This window comes from Ranitomeya variabilis, chromosome 1 (genome assembly GCF_051348905.1).
Source record: "Ranitomeya variabilis isolate aRanVar5 chromosome 1, aRanVar5.hap1, whole genome shotgun sequence".
Taxonomy (NCBI): Eukaryota; Metazoa; Chordata; class Amphibia; order Anura; family Dendrobatidae; genus Ranitomeya; species Ranitomeya variabilis.
The window spans coordinates 385,976,013-386,000,587 of record NC_135232.1 but is presented as its reverse complement, the minus strand read 5'-3'; the positions used below and the strand labels follow the sequence as shown (position 1 = coordinate 386,000,587).

General features: G+C 42.2%; 1 protein-coding gene across 1 annotated transcript in view; it reads right to left on the bottom strand.

Moving 5' to 3' along the window:
- Positions 1-24,575, bottom strand: part of CEMIP2 (cell migration inducing hyaluronidase 2) — a 142,917-nt gene that overhangs the window by 62,377 nt on the left and 55,965 nt on the right. Inside the window, exons 4-12 of the mRNA XM_077249053.1 lie at positions 22,573-23,137; positions 21,939-22,108; positions 15,316-15,504; positions 14,566-14,735; positions 13,397-13,606; positions 10,431-10,636; positions 7,450-7,519; positions 6,822-6,950; positions 3,864-3,952 (exon numbers count right to left, since the gene is read on the bottom strand). Coding sequence (XP_077105168.1) covers positions 3,864-3,952; positions 6,822-6,950; positions 7,450-7,519; positions 10,431-10,636; positions 13,397-13,606; positions 14,566-14,735; positions 15,316-15,504; positions 21,939-22,108; positions 22,573-23,137 — 1,798 coding nt within the window. The remainder of the gene's footprint in view (positions 1-3,863; positions 3,953-6,821; positions 6,951-7,449; positions 7,520-10,430; positions 10,637-13,396; positions 13,607-14,565; positions 14,736-15,315; positions 15,505-21,938; positions 22,109-22,572; positions 23,138-24,575) is intronic.

The following is a 24,575-nucleotide window of genomic DNA, read 5'->3' as shown; positions in this document are numbered from 1 at the left end:
GTTCTAACCCAAACCCTAGTTCTAACCCAAACCCTAGTTCTAACCCAAACCCTAGTTCTAACCCAAACCCTAGTTCTAACCCAAACCCTAGTTCTAACCCAAACCCTAGTTCTAACCCAAACCCTAGTTCTAACCCAAACCCTAGTTCTAACCCAAACCCTAGTTCTAACCCAAACCCTAGTTCTAACCCAAACCCTAGTTCTAACCCAAACCCTAGTTCTAACCCAAACCCTAGTTCTAACCCAAACCCTAGTTCTAACCCAAACCCTAGTTCTAACCCTAGTGGAAAAATAAAAGTAAATATATTTTCTTTATTTTATTATTGTCCCTACCTATGGGGGTGATAAAGGGGGGGGTTTATTTATTATTATTTTTATTTTGATCGCTGTGATAGATCACAGCGATCAAAATGTACCTGGAACGAATCTGCCGGCCGGCAGATTCGGCGGGCGCACTACGCATGCGCCCGCCATTTTGGAAGATGGCGGCGCCCATGGAGAAGACGGACGGACACCAGAGCATGGTGAGTCTGGTGGGGTGGGATCGGAGAACGGGGGTGTGGGATAAGAGCACGGGGGGAGCGGACAGGACAGAGGGGAGCAGAGGACAGGACGGGGCGGTGGATCAGTGGCGGGGGCAGCCATGGCCGATGATATTGCAGCATCGGCCATGGCTGGATTGTAATATTTCATTAATTTTCATTGGTAAAATATTACGATCGCTCCGATTGAAAGTGAAACGTCACTTTCAACAGCCAATCAAAGCGATCGTAGCCACAGGGGGGGGGGGGGCTTTGCCCCCCTGGGCTCAAGTAACACTCCCCCTGTCCCTGCAGGTCGAGTGAAATTACAGTTAACCCTTTCACCCGACCTGCAGGGGCGCGATCCGACCATGACGCATATACTGCGTCACAGGTCGGATTGGCACAGGTTTTCATGACGCATACGCTGCGTCAAAGGTCGGGAAGGGGTTAAAGGTGTTATTCCCTTTCAGAAATCTTTTCCTGATATGTAAAGTTCAGTGTAATAATAGAAACTACATTACTTGCCCTCCTGGAGTCTAGTGCAGTCTCCACTGCGGTCTCGTGTCCATTACAGAGCTGCAGCCAATCAAGGAATTAAACGGCTCTGCCCTGTAGAAGGCACAAGATACTCAGAGCTGCTGACCTGACAGATTGGCTGCAGCAATGTCGTGATGTCAGGTCTCAGGACATAGGTGGAGACTCAGAGCTGGCCCCAAGAAGGCAAGTAGAGACTTTGTTACAACAACTGTACAGAATGAGAAGCCTTCTAAAAAGGAGACCTCTGATTATAGCCAGGGGCTCACGCGGTCATCTGACAGCGTGGGAACTGCAGCTCTGACCACCGGTAAGCATCATACCGATCAGAGGCAGATGCATGACAGAGTGGCAATGGACGATTGGGCCCCCTATTTGTGTGAATTGGGTCCAGATTTGGGTACTGTTCTAGTAAGCAAATTTTTTTTTTTTTTTTTTGGCCAAACCCGCACATCCAGGGGTTCGCCCATCACTATTCATTTTTCTATATTTTAACAGCTAGAAATGACATGACTTTGTGTTACTTAGTATAGAATTATTACAGGTCTCCTCCTGCACTTGTTAGCAGTCTTCTTCACAGACTGACCAGCTCTCCCGTCCTCTACTGATGGAGGAGCATATGACCAGACTGGTCCATCAGTATCCACAAATTGAAGCACTTCCTTCTCATGCGAAAGGAGTTTTCTATTGCAGTAGGCTGATTGACAGGTTTGGGCACATGCTCCTCCATCGGTGGTCATTTATTAAACCTTGAAGCCAGAAGAGGTTGCCTTGTCATGGAGGTAGGCTCGCAAACTTGTCAGTATAGTAATTGTAGCAGTTATGCATTAACAAAATTAGAAAAGCTCACTGCCAACGATACTGCTGCGTCTTTGTACTTTTTAGCTTGTGCACTGCAGTCACAGCGGGCCGGCGATTTCGTGTTGCTAAATGGGGCTGACGATTGCCGGTTGCAGTTGTGTTTGGCTCACAAGTTACACTGCATTAAAGCTACATATATTAACATAACTCATGTTATCAGCCATTGCTTGCAAGCAAGAATATATTCCTTCACTGACAGCAAGCAAAAATACTGAAAATAGTTATTGTGTAATGAAACCTGCAGGAACTTTAATTCTCTTTCACCATTTACATAGAAACCCCTTTGAGTTTCTTCCTCGAATTTGCAGTCAGGAATAGTTTATCCTAATCACACTAGTCAAACACAGATGTCAGATGGAAAAATAAAACTATCTGTATAAACGTACAAAATTCATCACCCGTCAGGATGGGAGTACACGGTGAAGAAAGAACTGCTGACTACACTGTCAGCACGAACACAGGTCGGAAAGATCAGGAAGGCGAACGTTGCCAAAGGCTACTGAGTGCTAGGACAAGGCTCCCAAAAGAAAAGAAAAATGCCTAGAATAAACATGCCACCACCCTGAGGACTGAGAGATGGAAAGACTTTGAAGTAGGAACCATATAAAAAGGAGAGTAAAATAGTCACCTTGCTCGAATGTAAAAAGACTTGTGTATAAAAGGGTGTTGGATCTTCCCATGGATTATGCACTACAACATAGGAGTGCCACATTCATCCAAAGGGCAACATAACGTACACAACAGAGAACACAGGGGAAGTGCGTGTTACTACACATCGACTCATTGACGGGACCTCATCATTTCTGCCCCGAGATCAAAGGGCAGCCAAGCTATTCTACACAGGGCCAGAACACCAATGTATAATATTCCAAAAATCCGTTTAATCTTTTGTGGCATCGTATGGAACTCCGAGAATGTGCAGAGTGGAATAACATGCCTTCCGAGCCTGGTTTCACCATTACAGCTTGGACCAGAAACAATGATGAAGCGTGTAAAGCATGGAATGGATATTAATTGGAAGGAAATAAGAAAAAAAAAAAACTAACATCTTTCAGGAAAAATGTGAAAACCATATGCTGAAAACACATCTAATGCTTTTTGTCATAATTTACGGCACTTTCACAATTGTACATTTTGATCAGTTTAGCATTTTTTTTTTCTTTTTAGGCAGTGTCAGTGTACAATTATTGTGTGCACGAGCAAGCAACCAAGGCATACATAAAACAGACCCATAGATGCCCATTCACCAGATGGGGCAATTTTGGCCTTCATGCAACAAAATGCTTTGATGTGTACATCTTTATAATATACTGTACATATTCACGGAAAGTATTCAAAGCGCTCCATACATATATGGAAGGAGGCTACAGAAATGTACGTACGGTACATACAGGTGCTTCTCACAAAATCAGAATATCAAAAAGTTAATTTCATTTCTTCAATACAAAAACTGAAACGCATTAGTCATTGCAAACAGAATGATCTATTTCAAGTGTTTATTTCTGTTAATGATGAATATGGCTTACAGCCAATGAAAACCCCAAAGATATTATCTCAGTAAATTAGCATAATTAAATACCTGCTAAGGCTTCCTAAGCATTTAAAAAAGGTCCCTTAGTCTGTTTCAGTAGGCTCCACAATCATGGGGAAGACTGCTGACTTGACAGATGTCCAGAAGGCAGTCATTGACACACTCCACAAGGAGGGTAAGCCTCAAAAGATCATTGCTAAAGAAGCTGGCTGTTCAAAGAGTGCTGTAGCCACAATACCAACAAAGGGGTAGACCTTGTTGCTGTGTGTCGGGTTCACACGAATTGGCCAAGTACCTTCATTTTTTTTATTTATTTATTTATTTTTTAAACACTAGTAATGCAGTTCCAATTTCACATATTCAATGTTTGCTTTGCCTTAACTACGCATGACTAGTATTAGAAGAAAACATTACCTGGCATTATTGTCCAAACACAGATATTCCCTTGGGTCTTCGGCACTTGCGTTTGTAGTTTTTACACCCTTATCAATAAACAGACCTGCCTAAAATAGAAAGAATGAGCCTTTATTATTTACTGTACTTTATTTTTACGTTAAAATATATATCTTTTTTTCTATGCTAGATTGGACTTGTTCCATTATAAACCCGTCAGCCAATAGCGACTGGCTGCATATTGCTCATTGCCAATAGAGGATGTCCATAGCCAACAGGACAGGAGAGCCAACAGAACATGAAGCTTAAAAGGGGCAGTGACATGTAAAAGTTTGGACACCCCTGGTCAAAATTACTGTTATTGTGAACGGTTAAGCAAGTTGAAGATTAAATGGCCTAAAGCTAAAAGATGACAGTCTTTCTATTTTAGGGGAAAAAAGAATTATAAAGTTTATATCCATGTATCTATCTATATTTTTTTTTTTTCTTTTTCCAGCTTTTACACCTTCAGCTTGCTCCTTTTGAGGTAGTCTATTATGGATTATGACGTGTGTTTAGGATCACTAGGCATTTGTAGAAGCCTTCCACTTTCCAACTTCAGCTTTTTTACAGATGGTGTTCTGTTTGCATCAAGAATTTGTTAAAATTTAATTGAATCCATTATTTCCTGTACCCGTGAAATGTTCCCCGTGCCTCAATGCAATCCCAAAGCAGGATTGATCCACCCACATGCTTAATGGTTAGCGAGCTGTTCTTTTCCTGAACTTCTGTGCCTTTCTCTCTACACATACCTTGATCATTGTGGCCAAAGAGTTCTATTTTAAGTACTTGTTTTCAAAATGCATCAGGCATATTTAGATCTGCTTTTGCATACTTCTTGCATAATTTTATTCTGAGGACGCAGGAGAGGTTTTCTTCTGATGATTCTTCCATGAATGCCATATTTCTGCAGGTGTCTCAGCAGCAGAACAATGTACCACAACTCCAGAGTATGCTAAATCTTTCTAGAGGTCTTTTTAAGTCTATCAGGTGTTCTGATTCGCCTCTCTAGCAATCCTATAATCAGCTCTTACTGAAGTTTTTGGACTTCTAGACCTTAACAGGTACAGTGGAGGTCAAGATAACTGCCATTTCTTAATTACATTTTGAACTGAGGAAAAGGCAACTTGAAAACACTGCCATCTTCTTATAGCCTTCTCCTGCTTTGTGGGCCTCCACCATTTTCATTTTGAGAGTGCTATGCAGCTGCTTAGAAGGAAGTATGGCTGCTGTTTTTTGGCACAAGGTTAGAAGAGGCTGGGTTTTTCTAAAGCTGGGAAATTTGCGCCACCTGGCCTTTCCCATGAATGATCGTGTACAAGCCATAACAAGCCAATTAAAAGGTCTGAAAACTTGGTCAAAGTTATCGGAGCAAATCAAGTCTCCAAGGGTACCCAAACTTTTGCATTAGCTCATTTTCCTTTATGTAATTTTTTTAAAGATAAAAAATATGACTTTTTTTGCCTAAAATACAAAGAAAATGTCATCTTTAACTTTAGGCCTTTCAGAGATCATTTCATCTTCATCGTGCTTAACGGTTTACAAAAACAATAATTTTGACCAGGGGTGCCCAAATGTTTACATGCCACTGTACATTTTAATTAATAGATCTTTGAATAATATTTCCACAATTGGATGTTACAAGAAATGTTTCTGTACGGAGATAATCTTATAAACGTGCCCCTGCCATGTATGACCATGATCTCATACCACATCTCCTGGGCAGGGGAGGAAGCAAGAGAGTAAGGGTACTGTCACACAGTACCATTTTGATCGCTACGACGGCACGATCCGTGACGTCGCAGCGATCGTATGAATATCGCTCCAGCGTCGTAGACTGCGGTCACACGTTGCAATCACGGCGCTGGAGCGATGCCGAAGTCCCCGGGTAACCAGGGTAAACATCGGGTAACTAAGCGCAGGGCCGCGCTTAGTAACCCGATGTTTACAGTGGTTACCAGCGTAAAAGTAATAAAAAAACAAACAGTACATACTTACATTCCGGTGTCTGTCCCCGGCGTTCTGCTTCTCTCCACTGTGTAAGCGCCATAGCCGGCAAGCACAGCGGTGACGTCAGACGTCACCGCCGGGCTCGCTTTCCGGCTGGCAGACGCTCACACAGTGGAGAGAAGCTGAGACGCTGGAGGACAGACACCGGAATGTGAGTATGTACTGTTTGTTTTTTTACGTTTACGCTGGTAACCACGGTAAACATCGGGTTACTAAGCACGGCCCTGCGCTTAGTTACCCGATGTTTACCCTGGTTACAAGCGAACACATCGCTGGATCGCTGTCACACACAACGATCCAGCGATGTCAGCGGGTGATCAAGCGACGAAAGAAAGTTCCACACGATCTGCTACGACGTACGATTCTCAGCAGGATCCCTGATCGCTGCTGCGTGTCAGACACTGCGATATCGTAACGATATCGCTAGAACGTCACGAATCGTACCGTCGTAGCGATCAAAATGGTACTGTGTGACAGTACCCTAAGAGAGTAAACAGACAGGACAGCATGGGTATCACAGCTACTGCTGTGTATGGGGTAAAATTGGATTTAAAACAGGCAGAGAACAGAAAGAACTGCATTCCTATGTCTGTATACGCTCGTTTACTCCCCTGCCCAGGAGATGTAGAATGATCAGAACATGCACGGTCAGACCAAGCAGAATTATAATTGGCACACACCAAATCTCCTGGTAAGGAGAGAAAAAAAAAAAAAAGGTACACAGACAAGAAACCACGGAACGCAGCTGATTCATTATGCTGCTTCTTCCCTGTCTATTTTATCACGAGCAGTTGGTCCATGATCAGTTGGACATTGTCTTCTCACACACCTTGATCTAGACAACCTGGTAAAACCTAATTTCTTGAAAGCTAGAACTAAAGGAGGTACAGTTAATTTGCTTTGCCAGGTTTAACATGAGATGTTAGTTACCTTGAAGTTAGAATGGACTCTGTTATTGTAAAATATACCAAGAGGCGTGAGCTCAGACTTGGTATCTGGATAGAGCCCGTGGGATTCTCCAGTTGAAGACTTGTGAAACACATACCAAATCCCTGCATCCTGAAAATGAAGAAAAGCATTATAGCTGGAAGATCACCACACAACAATATAGCCCATTGCTAATAAGTGTGCCCAAACCTCCACTGTGAAGAACAAACTGGTTCCATAGCAGATTGCCCAGTGAGGTGATCACACCTCTCCATTTTTACCAGCCCCATTGGTTCTGAATACTGATAGAGCATGGAAGCATATCAAGAAATTACTTGGATGCAACTGATCTGCAATGCCACAAGGAACAAGAACAGCGCTATGCCCTGGGCCTTCACCAAGCCACTCTTTTCATGGTTGGAGAAGGTCTCAGTTGCAAAAGAAACATTTTACACCTCGGAACTAGAGCAGGTCAACCTACCTTCCAAAACACAGGCAAATGACTTAAATGCACATCTTATAGCAATTACAGAACTGGCAAACTTAGGTGAAAAACATGATTCAAATTTCTAAAGTTTATTTCTATGCTACAAAAAGAGCAATGTTCCAATGACTAGTTTGTAAGACTTGCCTGAGAACCAGCCGCTGCATTACTTATCAGATTATTGTTCGGATTTGCAATCCAGAAAGTGGATACTGCCCTAAAAAGGTAAAGCAAAAAAAAAAGGTAACAAAATACAACAAACAGAATATATAAAATATACTATTAAAAAGTTCCACATTGTAAGATCAAGGCATTATAATAACACAAATGTAACATTATAACAGATTTGTAAACTGAAAACAAGTTAGAAACGTTCCCTATGCCCACCAGTTATTAAAATGACCTTAAAAAGGGTGGCTCACTAGTAAGACAACCCAGCCCCTTCTTGATCAAAATGTTTGGCCCCCGTAAAATAAAGCTTATACTCCCCTCCTGTGCGCGCACCGTTCCGACACTCAGTCCCTCAGGGCTCCCGTGCGGTTGTTGTGACATGTGATGCCGGCACACATTCAGCGCTAGCATCACAGTCAAAATGGCGCTGGCAAGGGCGGGGAGTATAAGCTTTATTTTATGGAGGCCAATCGTGGGTTATGAGAGGAAGTTGTCCAAGTAGTGGAAAACTTCTTTAAGCTTGTGTTCTACCCTTGGCATTTTTGTTTTTCCATTGCTTATAGCAATAATGTGACCTTCGACCTTGTCAATTTTCCAATCATTTCTATCTTTGATTTATTAGTTTGGGTGCATTGTAAAGTAGTGGACTTGAATGACAGAAAATAATGAGAGGCTGTCATTCAAGTCCACTACTTTACAATGTACCCGAACTAAAAGAATAAAGAAAATGGACAAGGGTTGAAGGTCACATTCTTGCTATAAGCAACACAGAAATGAAAATTCCATAAGTAGAAGGTAAGCTTAAAGAAGTTGTCCAATGCCTGGGCAACTTCTTGCCATACCCCATGCTCCCCTCCTGTGCTGGCGCTGTTCATGCGGTGTCGGCACTCGCAGTCCCAAGGCTGCAGTGCAGTTGTTGTGACACACGATGACAGCGCCAAATCAGCACTGGTGTCACTGTCCCCGCCTGTCGAATTGAGCATGAAGAGGAAGTCTGAGATCAGCTGCAGCTCTGACTTCCTCTCCATGTTCAATTTGTCTATACAGGAACAGTGACGCCAGTGCTGAATGGGCGCCAACGTCACAAAAAACGCACGGGAGAACGATGCTGACACTGCTGGCACGAGGGTGGGAGGGGGCTGAGTATAAGCTTTATTATTTTAGGAGGGCCAAACATTTTGATCAAGAAGGAGTTGTCCTAGGTGGTGGACAACACATAATTTAAAAAAAAAAAAAAAAAGAAAAAAAAAAGTGGTCCAGTTTAGGACCAATTTTCATATACGGTTTATTAATAAGTCGGCAATCAGAAATAGACACATGAAGAAACGTGGTATCCCAGAGCCAGCAGTTTCCTTCAAATAGTCACTTATTCAATTCAAGACTTATTCAAGAAGCTTAAGGTACCTTCACACTAAGCGACTTTACAACGATAACGATAGCGATCCGTGACGTTGCAGCGTCCTGGCTAGCGATATCGTTGTGTTTGACACGCAGCAGCGATCAGGATCCCGCTGTGAGATCGCTGGTCGTTGCTGAAAGTCCAGAATTTTATTTCGTCGCTGGATCTCCCGCTGACATCGCTGAATCGGTGTGTGTGACACCGATCCAGCGATGTCTTCACTGGTAACCAGGGTAAACATCGGGTTACTAAGCGCAGGGCCGCGCTTAGTAACCCGATGTTTACCCTGGTTACCAGTGTAAAAGTAAAAAAAAAAAAACACATACTCACATTCCGGTGCCCGGCGTCCGCTTCCCTGCACTCCTCCTGCATCCTGTGTAAGTGCCGGCCGTAAAGCAGAGCAGTGACGTCACCGCTCTGCTCTGTGGGAGATGCCGGAGATGTTCCGCGCTGACACAGGATGCAGGAGGAGTGCAGGGAAGCGGACGCCGGGCACCAGAATGTGAGTATGTGGGGTTTTTTTTTACTTTACAATAGTAACCAGGGTAAACATCGGGTTACTAAGCGCGGCCCTGCGCTTAGTAACCCGATGTTTACCCTGGTTACCCGGGGACCTCGGCATCGTTGGTCGCTGGAGAGCTGTCTGTGTGACAGCTCTCCAGCGACCACACAACGACAAAACAGCGACGCTGCAGCGATCGGCATCGTTGTCTGTATCGCTGCAGCGTCGCTTAGTGTGAAGGTACCTTTACAGTCAGCATGCAGTCTGGATTGGCTGGTAATACATCATGGTTCCTTTGAAGACAAGGTGCTAGGTAAGAGGTCTCCAGACCCCTCTGACACTTAGCTCATGTAGAACAATGGATCAGACATGCTCAAGTCCAACATATCTGCTCCTTTCTGTCGATGGCCGTCAAGCTGCCCACATACACATTTAATTGTGGACAGGTCCCACCAGAAACTGATAGGTACTTGACTACCATCCAGAAATTCCAGGACAGACAGAGATATATATATATATATATACACACATACATACATACATACATACATACATATATACACACACACACACACACACACACACACACACCCGGTCGGTAAAGCCTAAAGTAAATAATTAAATAAAATAAAAAATAAGGTGTCCAAGATTTTTGCTTTTGAAGCTTAAGAATCTTGGACAGTTAATTTTGATTCTACTTGTCATATATTTTACAGTGCATGCAATTAATGTCTTCCCAGAAGTATAGATTGTAGACACGTCACTTACAAATCATAATGATCTATTGTGGTTTTCCAATGGGTTTAAGAAATATTGCCCCCCTGATATTTTAGTAAGCGGTCCAGAAAAAATAAAAAGGTCAAGTTGGCAACCCTGGTACACAGCCAACGTAATTCTTAAATGACGAAGCAAACACACGCTTCACATACACGAGTTGCAGTGGTAAGGTTTCGAGCATTACTGTATGGTACCAAATCCATCTTTTAAGTATTTCCTCGAATTCCAAAGTGTTACAAGTTGACATGAAAATAGATGGGTTCACTGCCAAATACTTACATGCAGTCCGTGGCTGGATTAGGAATGTAGTTTCCATACACTTTATCCCTCATAGCTGTGCACACACTATTATTTCGGTCTGTGGGTAATAAAGTGCCTGGCTTGGTTACAAGACCAAGGTTGTGAAACAGAGTGTTCCTTTGTTCGATACCATCCTCCAGAAAGAAACAATGTCCCAGTGTGTCATAGCCAATTGTGTCTGTTATCTGCACAAAATATGGTAGTAGATTAATGGCAGCTGCTAATCCAAGAAACAGTCAATTATAGCGTTGATAACCAACATTCACCTCCCACTTGTCCAATTGGCCGATTACCAGTTTCATGGTCTGGTGCCAGGAAAATATCAGAAGATTAAATTGTTTAAATCAGGTTTTTCTTATATTTTGACACTGTTCTTTATTCATGTCACAAACTGTATTGTAGTGTGGTCACTGGGGCTATTTTGCACTTTTACTTCCAGTTCTTTACAGCAGTGTCACTATCATCAGAGGTAGGACACCTCTATACATAGCTGATAACATGGGATCCACAATCCTCAATAGGAAGTGTCACAGCGGACCAGGCTTTGCATGGATTTAAAATAGCTCGTGGCCCATGTAAAGATTAAAAGATTTTTATTTAACTTTTTTAATAGATTATGGCAATATGGAAAAAAAATTTCCCCATGAGAAAAAAAACAAAAAAAAACACAACAACAATACACGAGCAACAGACAGTCTCATGTATGTAGGGGTTTCAAGCTGCAGGATCCTTTGTTTATAAAGATTTCCCCCCACTCTCACTTGCAATAAACATGCACACCTTAGTCTTAGGGCTCACTCACAACATCACATTGGACAAGTGCCATATAATTTTTTTTTTCCCCCACTATGAAATCGGATGTCACCCACCCATTCGAGTTTCAGTGCGTAGAAAATATCGGACTGCACTCAGATGACATCTGCGCATTCAGATTTATGCGACCTCAGACAATGGTGAAGAGGATAGAGAAATGTTGTTCTTCAACTTCTCCTCACAGTGTACTAGGATTCCCTCATCCGAGAGAATCGGGCCACACTATGCTGACACTCAGATCATACTCTGATCAGAATTTGATCCAAGTGTTACTAGCATAATCAGCCTGATTCGCTCAGATGAGGGCATATACGGTTGTGTCACCCTGGCCTTAAGGGGTAAATGGCCATCAGCCAGATGGGTTTATGGTCATTTACTATTGCATGTGTATAGACAACTTAAAGTTCTCACGTACACAAAAAAAAATAAAATTAAAAAAAAAAAAAAAAAAAAAAAGATGGCTGATCAGTCAGCCAATCTGATGTATATGGGGGCTTCTCAACTCTCCCTCCCAACACAGAAACTATCATTTTTGGGTGTCCAACAGCTGTTTTCACCACACTAAAAAGTCATCAGCACTATAAAATATATATCTCCAGCTTAGTACTGATCAGAGTTGGCCATATACACAGAATCAATCTGTCTTCTGGCTCCTTCTGACAGAAGAGCCAGAAGACCGCAGCAACTGATTTCTCCAACTCCTGCACTGATTAGAAGTCCTTCACCTTCATATTAAATGGTGCATGTTTCTTAGCAGTGCAGTGGTCAAGCTGCCCAGTTGAGAGCTCCCAGAAGCTTTCCTGCATTAAGGCTCTCAGCTGCTCACTGTTAGCAACTCCAATCTCCTATATAATCTAGACCCTGGCTAGCACTCATTGCACTCCTCAGTGCATACCTTGGTTTGTGTGAGTATATTTGTAGGATTGGCATTTTCCTTTATCCCTGCTTGTGTTATCTTGTTAGTCTGGTTGATGTATTACGGTACACTACTACATCCCTGGGAGGGGTACACACTGTAGACTGCATATTCAGGAGCTAAGGCAAGGTACGTGACCCCAGAGTCTTCATCAGAAGTAATTTGGGCAACAGGACAAGCTAGGGTGCCACTAGAGATAGGGACAGGGAAGGAGCCCCTGGTCCTGGGACATAATCCTTATCTTTTTTATGTTGGTGGTGACAAAAGCATTTAATTCCTTATACCGAAATGTTTTTTTTTTTAGATGCGGTTGACACGAAACCACGGTTATGTTGTCAATCGACAAAGCATTTTGGGTTTTTTAGCAACTCAGATTAGATTATAGAAAGAATGGCCATTATACTGAACTGATATTAGGACCAAAATCTATACAACCAGTATTCCATGGCAAAGCTGTATCCACATTTCTCTAAGCTTCAGAGCTGAAATCTCCAGACATTCAATAATGTCCAAGTGTCTGCACAATGAGTGAGATATATATATATATATATATATATATATATTCTTAGTTTCTATAAAAATCTGATGTAGGAAAACCTAATTGTTTCTCCCCTCGACAAATCCTAAACTGACGGCCCCAATCACAAGAGTAGGTATAACCCTACGAATGCAAAGATGTTTGTCTTCCAGGTATGCACATGTTCCAAGAAGTTACTGGATGGTTTGGCAGGGGAATCGAATGCCTGATGTTTATCTTTGTAAAGCTTTTGCAATAGTTTCATACCTTGGCAAGTGCTGGTTAAGATAAATTACTTGAGTAAATAATAATTCAGTGTTTATTGAGATGTTATGCCCGGTTCACAAAGTTCTTTTGACAGAAAGAACTTTTTACCCATTTTTTGGGATAATCTAATGTACACTAAATATGGATAATTTAGAAGGAGGTCAGCAACTTTCCATCATGTTGCCAGGGAAATCCATCCAATTAGCATTAACAAATAGGGGCAGATTTAGCCTTCAGAATAGGAAAAGCGGCAAGATACCGCCTTCATTGTCCCCTTAGTGACTCTTATTCATTAGCTTTAGAATGAGATCTAGGCAAGTAGCTGATAAATACAAACTTCAATAATTTGATAGAAGCAAACTAATGGGGCAGTGATGGCGTAGGAATGAGATGGGTATATCAGAAGCAAATTCCTAGACAAGGTATACATACCAACAAGCCATTTGTTGCATGGACGGTGACACATCTAGAAAAGCTATGGTGAATAGATAGTCCTTTCACATAGGTCCCCGGATCATGGCCTCCCACTTCATCGACGTCCCCACACAGGTGAAAGTGGACAGGGTAACTGCCCATTACTTGCTGACCCATATGCTTCAGTTCAACATTGGACAGATGAACAGAGGTGAAGTTCTGTAAAATCTACCGAGACAGAGGATATGATTACAATTTTCTGGAGAGTTTGTTGGCTTCAAGATAAATCATTTATTCAACTGTATTCTTCCTGAATTACCATAAAAGTCAAAATATAAGTTGCTAACAAGTCATAACTGATTGAGAGACCGGTAGACATATTGCAGAGAGTTAGTAATCATGGAAAGAAAAAGTGGACGCTGGTACAATAAAAATACAGAAATTCACCAACTCAGTCATGAATCAGTTTATGGACCCGTATTTACAATAGTGCCTCTTAAAGGGGTTGTCCACCTTGAGGATGAGGATGGTGTACTTTGAATATAAATGATATCAATGTCAGAATGGCTGTATAATCCAGATATTATAAGCATATATAGAATGAAATGGCTCATAGGTGCAAGTGCACTCATTCTCTACCCACCCAGCAAGATGCCAAAGGAACTGCTGAGTTTTCCCCAAGGTGAAGCTGCTTCAGAAGAGAAGCTGGCGTTTTTTCCTGAAGCGACCTCGGAATGTTACCCAACCACGCTTTTGTCTCTTCCTTCTGTTTATGATGTACCCTCCTGGCTTCTGACCTTGGATTCCTTGACCAATCTGACTCACGGCTTGGCCGTGGAAAGTGACTAGCGTCACTTATAGGCAGTCATTATGCTCGGCAGCACAATTCCTGCTTACACAAGAGGATGCGATGCCAAGAGTGATGATATTTTGTGCAGCACCAATTGTACCCGACGAACAAGCGTTCAGCTAGTTCACCGGCAGTCTGTTCAGACTACAAGATTGTGTACCAAGTGTGCCTATGAATGCTAGTTTATGGTAATTCTACAATATAAATGGACCCAAACACACCCAACTAGCAGCTTGACTGACGCTCTGCTTTGACCTGCCAACAGGATTTTGTGCATGCAATGTGATCAGTCTTTTACAGGTTCTGCACAAAGTGACCACCCTGTACCTAAACATACCTTAATGTGCCCTCCAAAGGTATCAAAGTTGAAGAATTTGCATTGGTTGTTTCCATAACAAGTCTCCTCCATTTCGCCTTGGATGACAATGTTCCTTGTAAGGACCCCCACTTCAGCCCGCATGTCCAAGCCTTCAGTGATTTCTCCCATATGGAAATACATGGGTCTCTCTGAAATCAAGAAAAAATAAATTTGCAGACAAGATTATTCAATGAAAACTGCTGTACGGTAAAAAAACTTTACGCGCCCATTTCCCTCTCCCCCAAGCCTTCATTATGGAAGGGAAACAATTTGTCACCAATAATGTAGCTATATCTTTTAGAGCAATAGACTACCACCATTTGTACCCTAATGATAAATAGTTCATCCAGAAGTCCTCTTGAGTCTTGCATAGCTGCCTTGGCCATGGCCATTCAGAATTACAGAAAACAACGTATATAAAGTTAGTTTACTGCATAGCAACACCATAAGGGTAAACTTTGAAAGTAACATTGCAGTACGAGTTGGGTCAGATGTAGTTCGCACCCCAACTTTTCCAGCTGGAAATCGACCTGTTGTGGCATTTCAATTTCTGTTTAGCATTTCATACCTCTAAATGTACAAATGCGTGGTGGTGCTCATACTTTATACTGAATAAATCAAAAGGTTTTCAAAACGGTTTGCATTTTTTTGGAGCATACTCGTATATTGTGGAGTTGGGTGAAATGACAGGTACACTGGTTATCAATTTTACGAGCATCAACCACCTACCTTTCACTTTAATCTGAAATTTGTTACATTCTGGACAAGGAAGGAGGGTAAATTCTTCAGTTTGATACATTGAATAGTCTGTGCTTGCAACAACTACTTCATCGCCTGGCTGCCAACTGTGCACATCATCCATGAGCTCTAGCACAATTCCATCAACAGCTTCAACACTAAATCCAGAAAAGGCTTTACCTTGAGAAGATAAAAATACCATGAGATAAAAGAACTAAAAAGATAGAATCTTAGCGTCCTGTTAACTCCAATAAACTAGTAAATCGACCACAAACATATTACAGTGTATTATGGTCCTGCCCAGTTTCTGCTCTGAAAACTCTCCAAAAAGTCTCCATGTGCACAGTGGTCAATTTTTTACCATCTCACCCATGACATTTGTTTTATCTTGATCTTACCATGGAAGTGAAGTAGATTCTCAAATCTCCACTCTTGTAGAAAAAGCAAGCATTTCATGACAGTCAGTGAAAAGACTCTTTGGAATTGTTGCAAAATTAAGAAAGGGCCTGTTTACGTTAGAGTTTGACAACAATGAGAAGAAACAGTAATCTTCTCAATTACTCCATCCTCCAGACTGGTGGTCAAAGAAGGGTAGGCTGAACGGGACTGGACTGCACTGACCATGCTTGCAGATGTAATTGTTAAAAAGGACACCTTTTATTTATTACTACTACACCATTAAAGGGAATCTGTCACCCTAAAAATCGTATCTGAGCCAAGCCCACCGGCATCAGGGGCTTATCTACAGCATGCTGTAATGCTGTAGATAAGCCCCCGATGTATCCTGAAAGATAAGAAAAACAGGTTAGATTATACTCACCTGGGGGGGCGGTCCCGCTGCGGTCTGGTCCGATGGGTGTCGCGATCTGGGTCCAGCGCCTCCTATCTTCATTCAATGACGTCCTCTTCTTGCCGTGGTTCCGGCGCAGGCGAACTTTGTCTGCCCTGTTGAGGGCAGAGCAAAGTACTGCAGTGCGCAGGTGCCGGGAAAGGACAGAGAGGCCTGGCGCCTGCGCACTGCAGTACTTTGCTCTGCCCTCAACAGGGCAGATAAACTACGTCTGCGCCGGAGCAGGAAGACAAGAAGAGGACGTCAAATGAGGATAGAAGGTGCTGGACCCGGATCGCGAAGCCCATCAGACCGGACCGCAGCGGGACCGCCCCGGGGTGAGTATAAATCTAACCTTTATTTCTTATCTTTCAGGCTACATCGGGGGCTTATCTACAGCATTATAGAATGCTGTAGATAAGCCCCTGATGCCGGTGGGCTTAGCTCAGATACGATTTTTGGGATGACAGAGTCCCTTTAATTCCATGGTGCTGTATATGAGAAGGGGTTACATCAAAATACAAATATCACTGATAGTAAACAAAACTAACAATGAGACTGGTACAGAGGGAAGAGGACCCTGCCCTTGCGGGCTTATAATCTACATTACCTTCAAAAGTATATCATTTAAGAGCTAGAGCCAAGGGGGTGGGAAGTCAAAGCTGCTAGTACCAAGTTTAAATCCCAGGGCGGGAAATCAGTTCTTCGAAGGTGTCCAAGTGTTTTATTTTAATAAAAGCACAGATTAATCTTCTAATTCTGAGATATACTGGCAACTTGGTGTAAAAAGGAGATTAGAGCAGAGGCCTGAACTAAGACATTTATCTAGACCTACCATCAAGTTCTATTTAGGATTTAGAGGTCTGTATTTTGCGTAAGAGTGCTTTCACAGATAGCACTCATATCTATTTATAATATAATATAATATAATATATATGGGCCATTCACATATCCACAAAATTGCGGACACATGGCCAATATTGATCGGATCACAATCGGCAATTGTTATGAAATACATAAAAACCCTTTATTGTACTACAAGAAAACCCACTAACATCTAAATAAGCCATAAGAGTCTCCATCAAATCTCAAGAATAAGCTTTAGGTACATGTTCAATGAAGCTTATTTTCTACAAGTGACAGAATTCAAGAACCCCCGCCTTTTCAAAATTAACCCAAAGTGTGAACAACTGATCCCTAAACAAGATTGTCTCACTGTGTGACAATCCAGGGATGATTTACAGACATCTTGTTGAGGCAGGTAAACCAATTATTCATTGCTTGTCAGCCTTGATTTCTACCATTACCGTATGAATTAAAGAGAATAGGACGTAAAATCAAATAAATAATTTTTAATGTTTTACACTGGTCCACTAGAGGGAGCAATCACTTTTTCCTAAGGAGGCACTACCAAAAAACTGCATTACAATTGCAGGTGGACAGCAACTTTTCATTTGGGTGTGATGTCACTGGCTGAGTGCAAAAGAAGGTCGGGAGGATAATTGGAACCACAGCATACCAATATTTTGTTACTGCGCGATTACATACATGATAATGCGGCCTTTGGCATTGGCATGTGCTAAGAGGAAGTTCCTTGATTTTTTTGCCACCACTGTGACCCTCCTCCAATAGGCAAGAGCTTATATCCATGTTGCCAGAAGCTGGCTCTGATGATTATTTGCAGTAACAGGTTCTGGACGGCAGGAAGGAACAGTGGTCCCCATTACATTGCTGCGGACTTCACAAATACAGTGGAGGAAATAAGTATTTGATCCCTTGCTGATTTTGTAAGTTTGCCCATGGACAAAGACATGAACTGTCTAATTTTAAGGGAAAGTTAATTTTAACATTGAGAGATAGAATATCTATCTATATAATCGTCTAAGGGGTACTTCCGTCTGTCTGTCTGAAATGGAAATCCCGCATTGCTGACCAATCAGCGACAGGCTTAGTCCGGCCGCGAACTGGCCCCTCCCTACTCTCCTCCAGTCAGCGCCAGTGTGTCGCCCCATCCCGGACCAACTTTTTTCTATTGATGCTGGCTATGCAGCATCAATAGTAAAAAGATATAATGTTAAAAATAATAAAAAATAAAAAAAATGCTATTCTCACCTTCCGACGTCCACCGATGCTGCCGCCAGCTTCCGTTCCCAGTGATGCATTGCGAAATTACCCAGATGACTTAGTGGTCTCGAGAGACCGCTAAGTCATCTGGGTAATTTCGCAATGCACCACTGGGAACGGAAGCTGGCGGCAGCATCGCACGCCGGAGGATGAGTATATAACTATTTTTTTTTATTTTTTATTTATTTATTTTTTTTAACAGGGATATGGTGCCCACACTGCTATATACTGTGTGGGCAGTGTTCTATACTGCGTGGGCTGCGTTCTATACTGCGTGGGCTGCGTTCTATACTGCGTGGCTGTGCTAAGCACAACGTACATACATACATACATATTCTAGAATACCCGATGCGTTAGAATCGGGCCACCATCTTGTCAAAAATAAAATCCAGAAAATCACACTGTATAAATTATATACGGTACATTTATTTGCATTTTGCAGTGAGAAATAAGTATTTGATCCCCTACCAACCATTAAGAGTTCTGGCTCCTACAGACCAGTTAGATGCTCATAATCAACTCATTACCTGCATTAAAGACAGCTGTCTTACATAGTCACCTTTATAAAAGACCCCTGTCCACAGACTCAATCAGGCAGACTAACCTCTTCAACATGGGCAAGACCAAAGGGCTTTATAAGGATGTCAGGGACAAGATCATAGACCTGCACAAAGCTGGAATGGGCTACAAAACCATAATTTAGACGCTGGGGTGAGAAGGAGACATCTGGTGGTGCAATAGTAAGAAAATGGAAGAAAAATAAAATGACTGTCAATCGACATCGATCTAGCGCACCATGTAAAATCTCACCTCGTGGGGTATCCTTTATCATGAAGGTGAGAAATCAGCCTAAAACTACACAGGGGGAACTTATTAATGATCTCAAGGCAGCTGGCAACACAGTCACCAAGAAAACAATGCTAACACATTACACCGTGAAGGTTTACAATCCTGCAGTGCCCGCAAGGTCCACCTGCTGAAGAAGGCATATGTGCAGGCCTGTCTGAAGTTTGCCAATGAACACCTGGATGATTCTGTGAGTGATTGGGAGAAGGTGCTGTGGTCTGATAAGACAAAAATTGAGGGCTTTGGTATTAACTCAACTCACCGTGTTTGAAGGAAGAGAAATGCTGCCTATGACCCAAGAACACCGTCCCCACTGTCAAGCATGGAGGTGGAAACATTATGGTTTGGGAGTGTTTCTCTGCTAAGGGCACAGGACTACTTCACAGCATCAATGGGAGAATGGATGGAGCCATGTACTGTAAAATCCTGAGTGACAATCTCCTTCCCTCCATCAGGACATTAAATATGGGTCGTGGCTGGGTCTTCCAGCAAGACAATGACCCAGAACATACAGCCAAGGCAACAAAGAAATGGCTCAAAAAGAAGCACATTAATGTCATGAAGTGGCCTAGCCAGTCTCCAGACCTTAATCCCATAGAAAACTTATGGAGGGAGTTGAAGCTCCGAGTTGCCAAGCGACAGCCTTAAAATCTTAAGGCTTTAGAGATGATCTCCAAAGAGGAGTGGACCAAAATTCCTCCAGACATGTGCGCATATCTCATCATAAACTACAAAAAAACGTCTGACTGCTGTGCTTTTCAACAAGGGTTTTGCCACCAAGTATTAAGTCTTGTTTGCCAGAGGGATCAAATACTGATGTCACTGGAAAATGAAAATAAATTTATATAATTTAAACAATGATTTTCTTGATTTTATTTTTGATATTCTATCTCTCAATTTTAACATTAACCTACCCTTAAAATGATAGACTGTTCATGACTTTGTCATTGGGCAAACTTACCAAATCAGCAAGGGTTCAAATACTTATTCCCCCCCACTGTATGTCCTGTGCTGCTCTCCTGTTTCAACCCATAGAGAATAAGGTGGAACTACATGCAGCACTACAGACTATATGGATTCTGACATTAACCGAGCCAAACCAGGATCCTTTTCTTATTAAAGAGGCCCTCTCTGCAGGACCTCACGGTTAGCGCTATGCTAGAAGCAGAGTAAATTACCTTGGCATAATTTCCGAGAAACCTGAATTATTTGTTCTTGACTTTAAGGAAGCCACAGGGACACTTACTTTGTCTGTACCTAGTGAGGACCCCCTTTTGTTCTGTCAGATGCCCTTTCAAATAAATAAAGGTCAAGGGGAGACCTGAATAAGTAGTCATCGTAACAAAGAATACTGCATAATTTCCCCTCAGGGGCCACATCCTTCTTCCAGGTTTTTCAACAAAGGGCTCGTCTGGAAGAATCAGAGAGACAGCCATGCAAGCAGCATGGCTAACAGACCAGTCAAGCAGAAATCTGATCCCTTAGGGTAATATACATAGGAGGTCCTTTAGAGGCCAGCTGTATTTTTTCCTGAAGAATTTTCTGCAGTTTTTTTTTTTTACTGTATATAAAAAGGGAAGCCACCTGAAGAATGGTCAAGACACTTTTAGCCCCCTAACAGATTTAAAGTCTGGAGTGGTTAAAAGAAGTTCAAAAGCACTGACTATGCACAGCGCAAGTCCTTTTGACATTGCAGATGTTCATTTTTCTAGTGTCATGCGGACTACATGTGAAAAAGAAAGAGTATAATAGAGACACGTCACTACCTCTGTATTTAGCACCCACTCCTGGGTTTGGCTTATAAAGACTGATCAAATACTGAACATGTGAACGTAGCCTAAGGCAGATTCATCATTGCCTTTGCGCCTTTGTTTGCCTCCATGTCATTATTCTATTTGCACCTATTTTAATATTCTTTATGGATTTTTCCATTGCCTTTTCACATTTTTGGGAATCATGATTCTCTGTATTTAAAGGCTTGCAGAGTCCTGAATTTATTGAGAGTCAGCTATGAACAACCACTCCTCATCTTAGTGTTACCCCTCATCCTCAATGGAAATATATTAAAGGCCCACGTGCCCTTGAAATGGGCTAGGACCATATTAAAAATATTTTTGAGAGGTTTATGGGATTTTCTAACTTTGTCTAATATTTTCATAGAACTGAGGGAAGGAAGCATACCAGTTAAAGTTTTTTCCCCTGCTCCTGTCAGTGCCTCTTGTACCATCTTCTGCAGCTTCAAATAAGTTTTACAGTTGGTCAAATGGAGTCGAAGAAGAGACCATGGTTTAAGAGGGCAATCTGTCAGCAGAATTTCCCCCTATAAATTCATACAGTGTGGCATGTGGCATAACACGGATTTCCACTATCCCCATTGACGTTCTAGCAGGGCCCTCTCCGAGGCTCAGCACAGGATAGGTGATAAATTGCGAATTGGTGGGTGCCTAATCGCTGGGACTAACACAGATAGGCAAATCATCTCGGACAGAACTCTTCTACCCATTATAATATGGTGCGGAGTACTGGCCGCCGTTTCCTTCATTCTTTAGGGCTGCCAGAAACAGCCAAGCACATACCTTGGCGGTGCCATAGAAAAGGAATGGAGTGCAGGTTGCACATGTGCATTGCCGCACTATTCTAATGCTGATAAAAAAGTGCCAATCGGTGCGAGTCAAAGCGGTTTGACCCCACCAATCAACAAGTTCTCCTGTACAACGTGTTTCCACTGAACACCCCCTTTCAAGCGAATACAATGCATGCATAGCATTTGAGGTACAAGAAGGTGTCGGAGAGGGCCGTATAGGACAATACTTACCATCTTTCCATTCACTGTATGCCTTCACAGCAAATCTCTGCCCATCCAACGTGGTGAAAACTTTCACAGCTTCCGCTTTTCCTCGAGTATTATGGTTCTCATAGTCTCTAGTACTTTCACTGCACGAGGTGTTACTCCCACTAACAACGCTCACCAGTGCCCAGGCTTGTCTGTAAAAAAGGAAAAGGCCATTACAAGCATCAGCGATATGCATTTATAAAAGGCCATTATATACTTCATCTGACTAATCTTGGGTTATTTTTCATTGTGGAAACTAACCAAGCACTTAGAAATAATAATGAAAAGCACACCTGATGCAATTCCCCGTGCCTTCTGGCAAGCTAAAATACCAGGTGGAAGTGCTCCATTAGGAATTCCTAAAGTTAGCCCTAAAAAGATGGCCAATTGCTTTAGTTAGGCATTTGCAAAATTGTCATTTGGCTGACAGATATTCCCTCCAGCCCGCTTATACACATGCATGCTCAGTTAGGCTGAGCGTGCACGTTTGCAATTGGAAGATTGAAGCAAGTTGCTGCTAGAAATGGTCATGTAACAAAAAACACCACACACCCACACACATTTCACTGCATTATATAAAGCTTCCTAAAAGGTTGTAGCATTAAGAAACCATTACCTATATGCCAAGCTTTTTACTTGATTACTACCAAGGAGACGCTGAATAGTTAGGCGAGTTTCCGGAAGCAGCTTTTTGTCTGCAGAGTCACCCACCGCCATGGCAACAATCCGACCCGGTGGTAGACTACTGAGGACATCCTGTAGCCTCTTGCTTTCAGTTTCATTTATGAAGGTGTCAAATCTTTCCGTCACTAACACTTGAGCTGTTTCTTGGTCCACAACTCTCACGTTCAGACCTCTAGAAAAAACCTGCTCAAAGTTGTGTGGTCCTGCTGGGAGTCCGGATGGCGTAAGAGATTTTGTCAAAAGAGTCCAAGATAACTTCTGAGATCCATGTAATTCCAGTGTTCCACCAGGTGACACCCCAATGAACTTCTTCCCAAATACCGGCACGCTGCCTTCCTCGTCATCTGATCGGCCATATAGGATAACGTTGGCTTTGGATTTGTAGCTGCATTTCTCTGCTCCAATATGAAGCGTTCCACCATCCTTTATAAGGATAAAACGAGTCCTCAGAGTGATATTTTTTGAACCATTTGCATCATCTTCAAAGACTAGTTTGCCTAAAAAAACAGGAAATACTTGTGACCTGTGTAAAATGTGATGAAGAGTTAAATCCCTGTCATGACACCTAAGTTTAAAGGGGTTGTCCAGTTTGGGCACAAAAGTCTGCAGTCACTATGACAGCAGACTTGTGAATCCTCACATCATGCATAGTGCGAATGGTTAGGATTCTACTGTGACAGTAGCGAGACCATGTGGTCATGTGAGAAAAAGTATGCGATTTGCATGCTCACAGCTACAATCTAACTAGTCATGTGCAGTCTCGCTTAATACAATAGCCTAAGGCCCCTCTCACACATCATTTTTTTGCCATCAATTGCAATCCGTCGAATTTTTAAAAAATGGATCCGGCGACTGATGCCGGAGGATCTATTTTTTCCTCATAGACTTGTATTAGCGATGGATGGCCTCACGTTTCATCTGTCATTCACCGGATCCATCAAAAATTGTTTGACAGCTGGAGACAACGGACATAGTAACGTTTTTTGTGTATGTCGAAAAATCGGACAGCTACGGATTCAGTTTTTTTTAAACTGAGCATGCTCTGATTTTTTTAGGATCCAATTAGCTGGATAAGCTAGTCAGATCCAACGAAAAAAAACAGATCCGTCGCATCAGTTTTTCACAATCTGCGACGGATCAGTTTTTTTTTTTCAAAATTCGACGGATTGCGACTGATGGCAAAAAACTGATGTGTGAAAGGGGCCTAACAAGACCGTGCACATCTAGTTGGAATGTGGCTGGAAGTATGCATATCAGTTTCCCAGCCAGCACTGAAGAATCCCAACAGTGCGAGCTGTGCGAAATTTGGGGATTCACAAGTCCACAGTCAGAGTAAACCAAAATTTTTAGTTTTCTGTTGTTCCTGGAAATGGGTGGCAGAAAAAAAAAAAAAAAAAAGTCATGACAACTGGGAGTTTAAATTGCACTTATCAGCTGGGCATGTCCATCCACACACACACTGATTAATCCATGACTAGTCACAGTCAGCTTGTGGAGTCAAACTTCTGTGACAAGGGAAGTGTTATGAATAAATTGACAGACATGTTAAATTTCCAGGAGGAATAGCAAAATGGCGCAATACAGGGTTCATTGTTGCAGCATTGTAATTTTATGTAGGAACACACTATAAAAACAGACATGTCAGGAAAGTTGAAACATCCTCATTAAAGGGCAAGTGGTACCATAGATTTAAAGGTAGAAGATTCAGGATACTCACACAGACAAGACCACCGGATCTAGCTTGAAGACAGTTAATCTTTTTCGATAACAAACATCAAATTAGAAAATATCTGCCCAAGACTAGAGAAACACTACCGTAGAATACGGCCAAATGCTATGAAAACATTGCATAGCACTCGGCCCAGTGTTAGTCTGTGGGGCAGCTCACATAAGCATTTTTTCTCAAGCATTTTCAACGTGCATGTAAAATCGCAG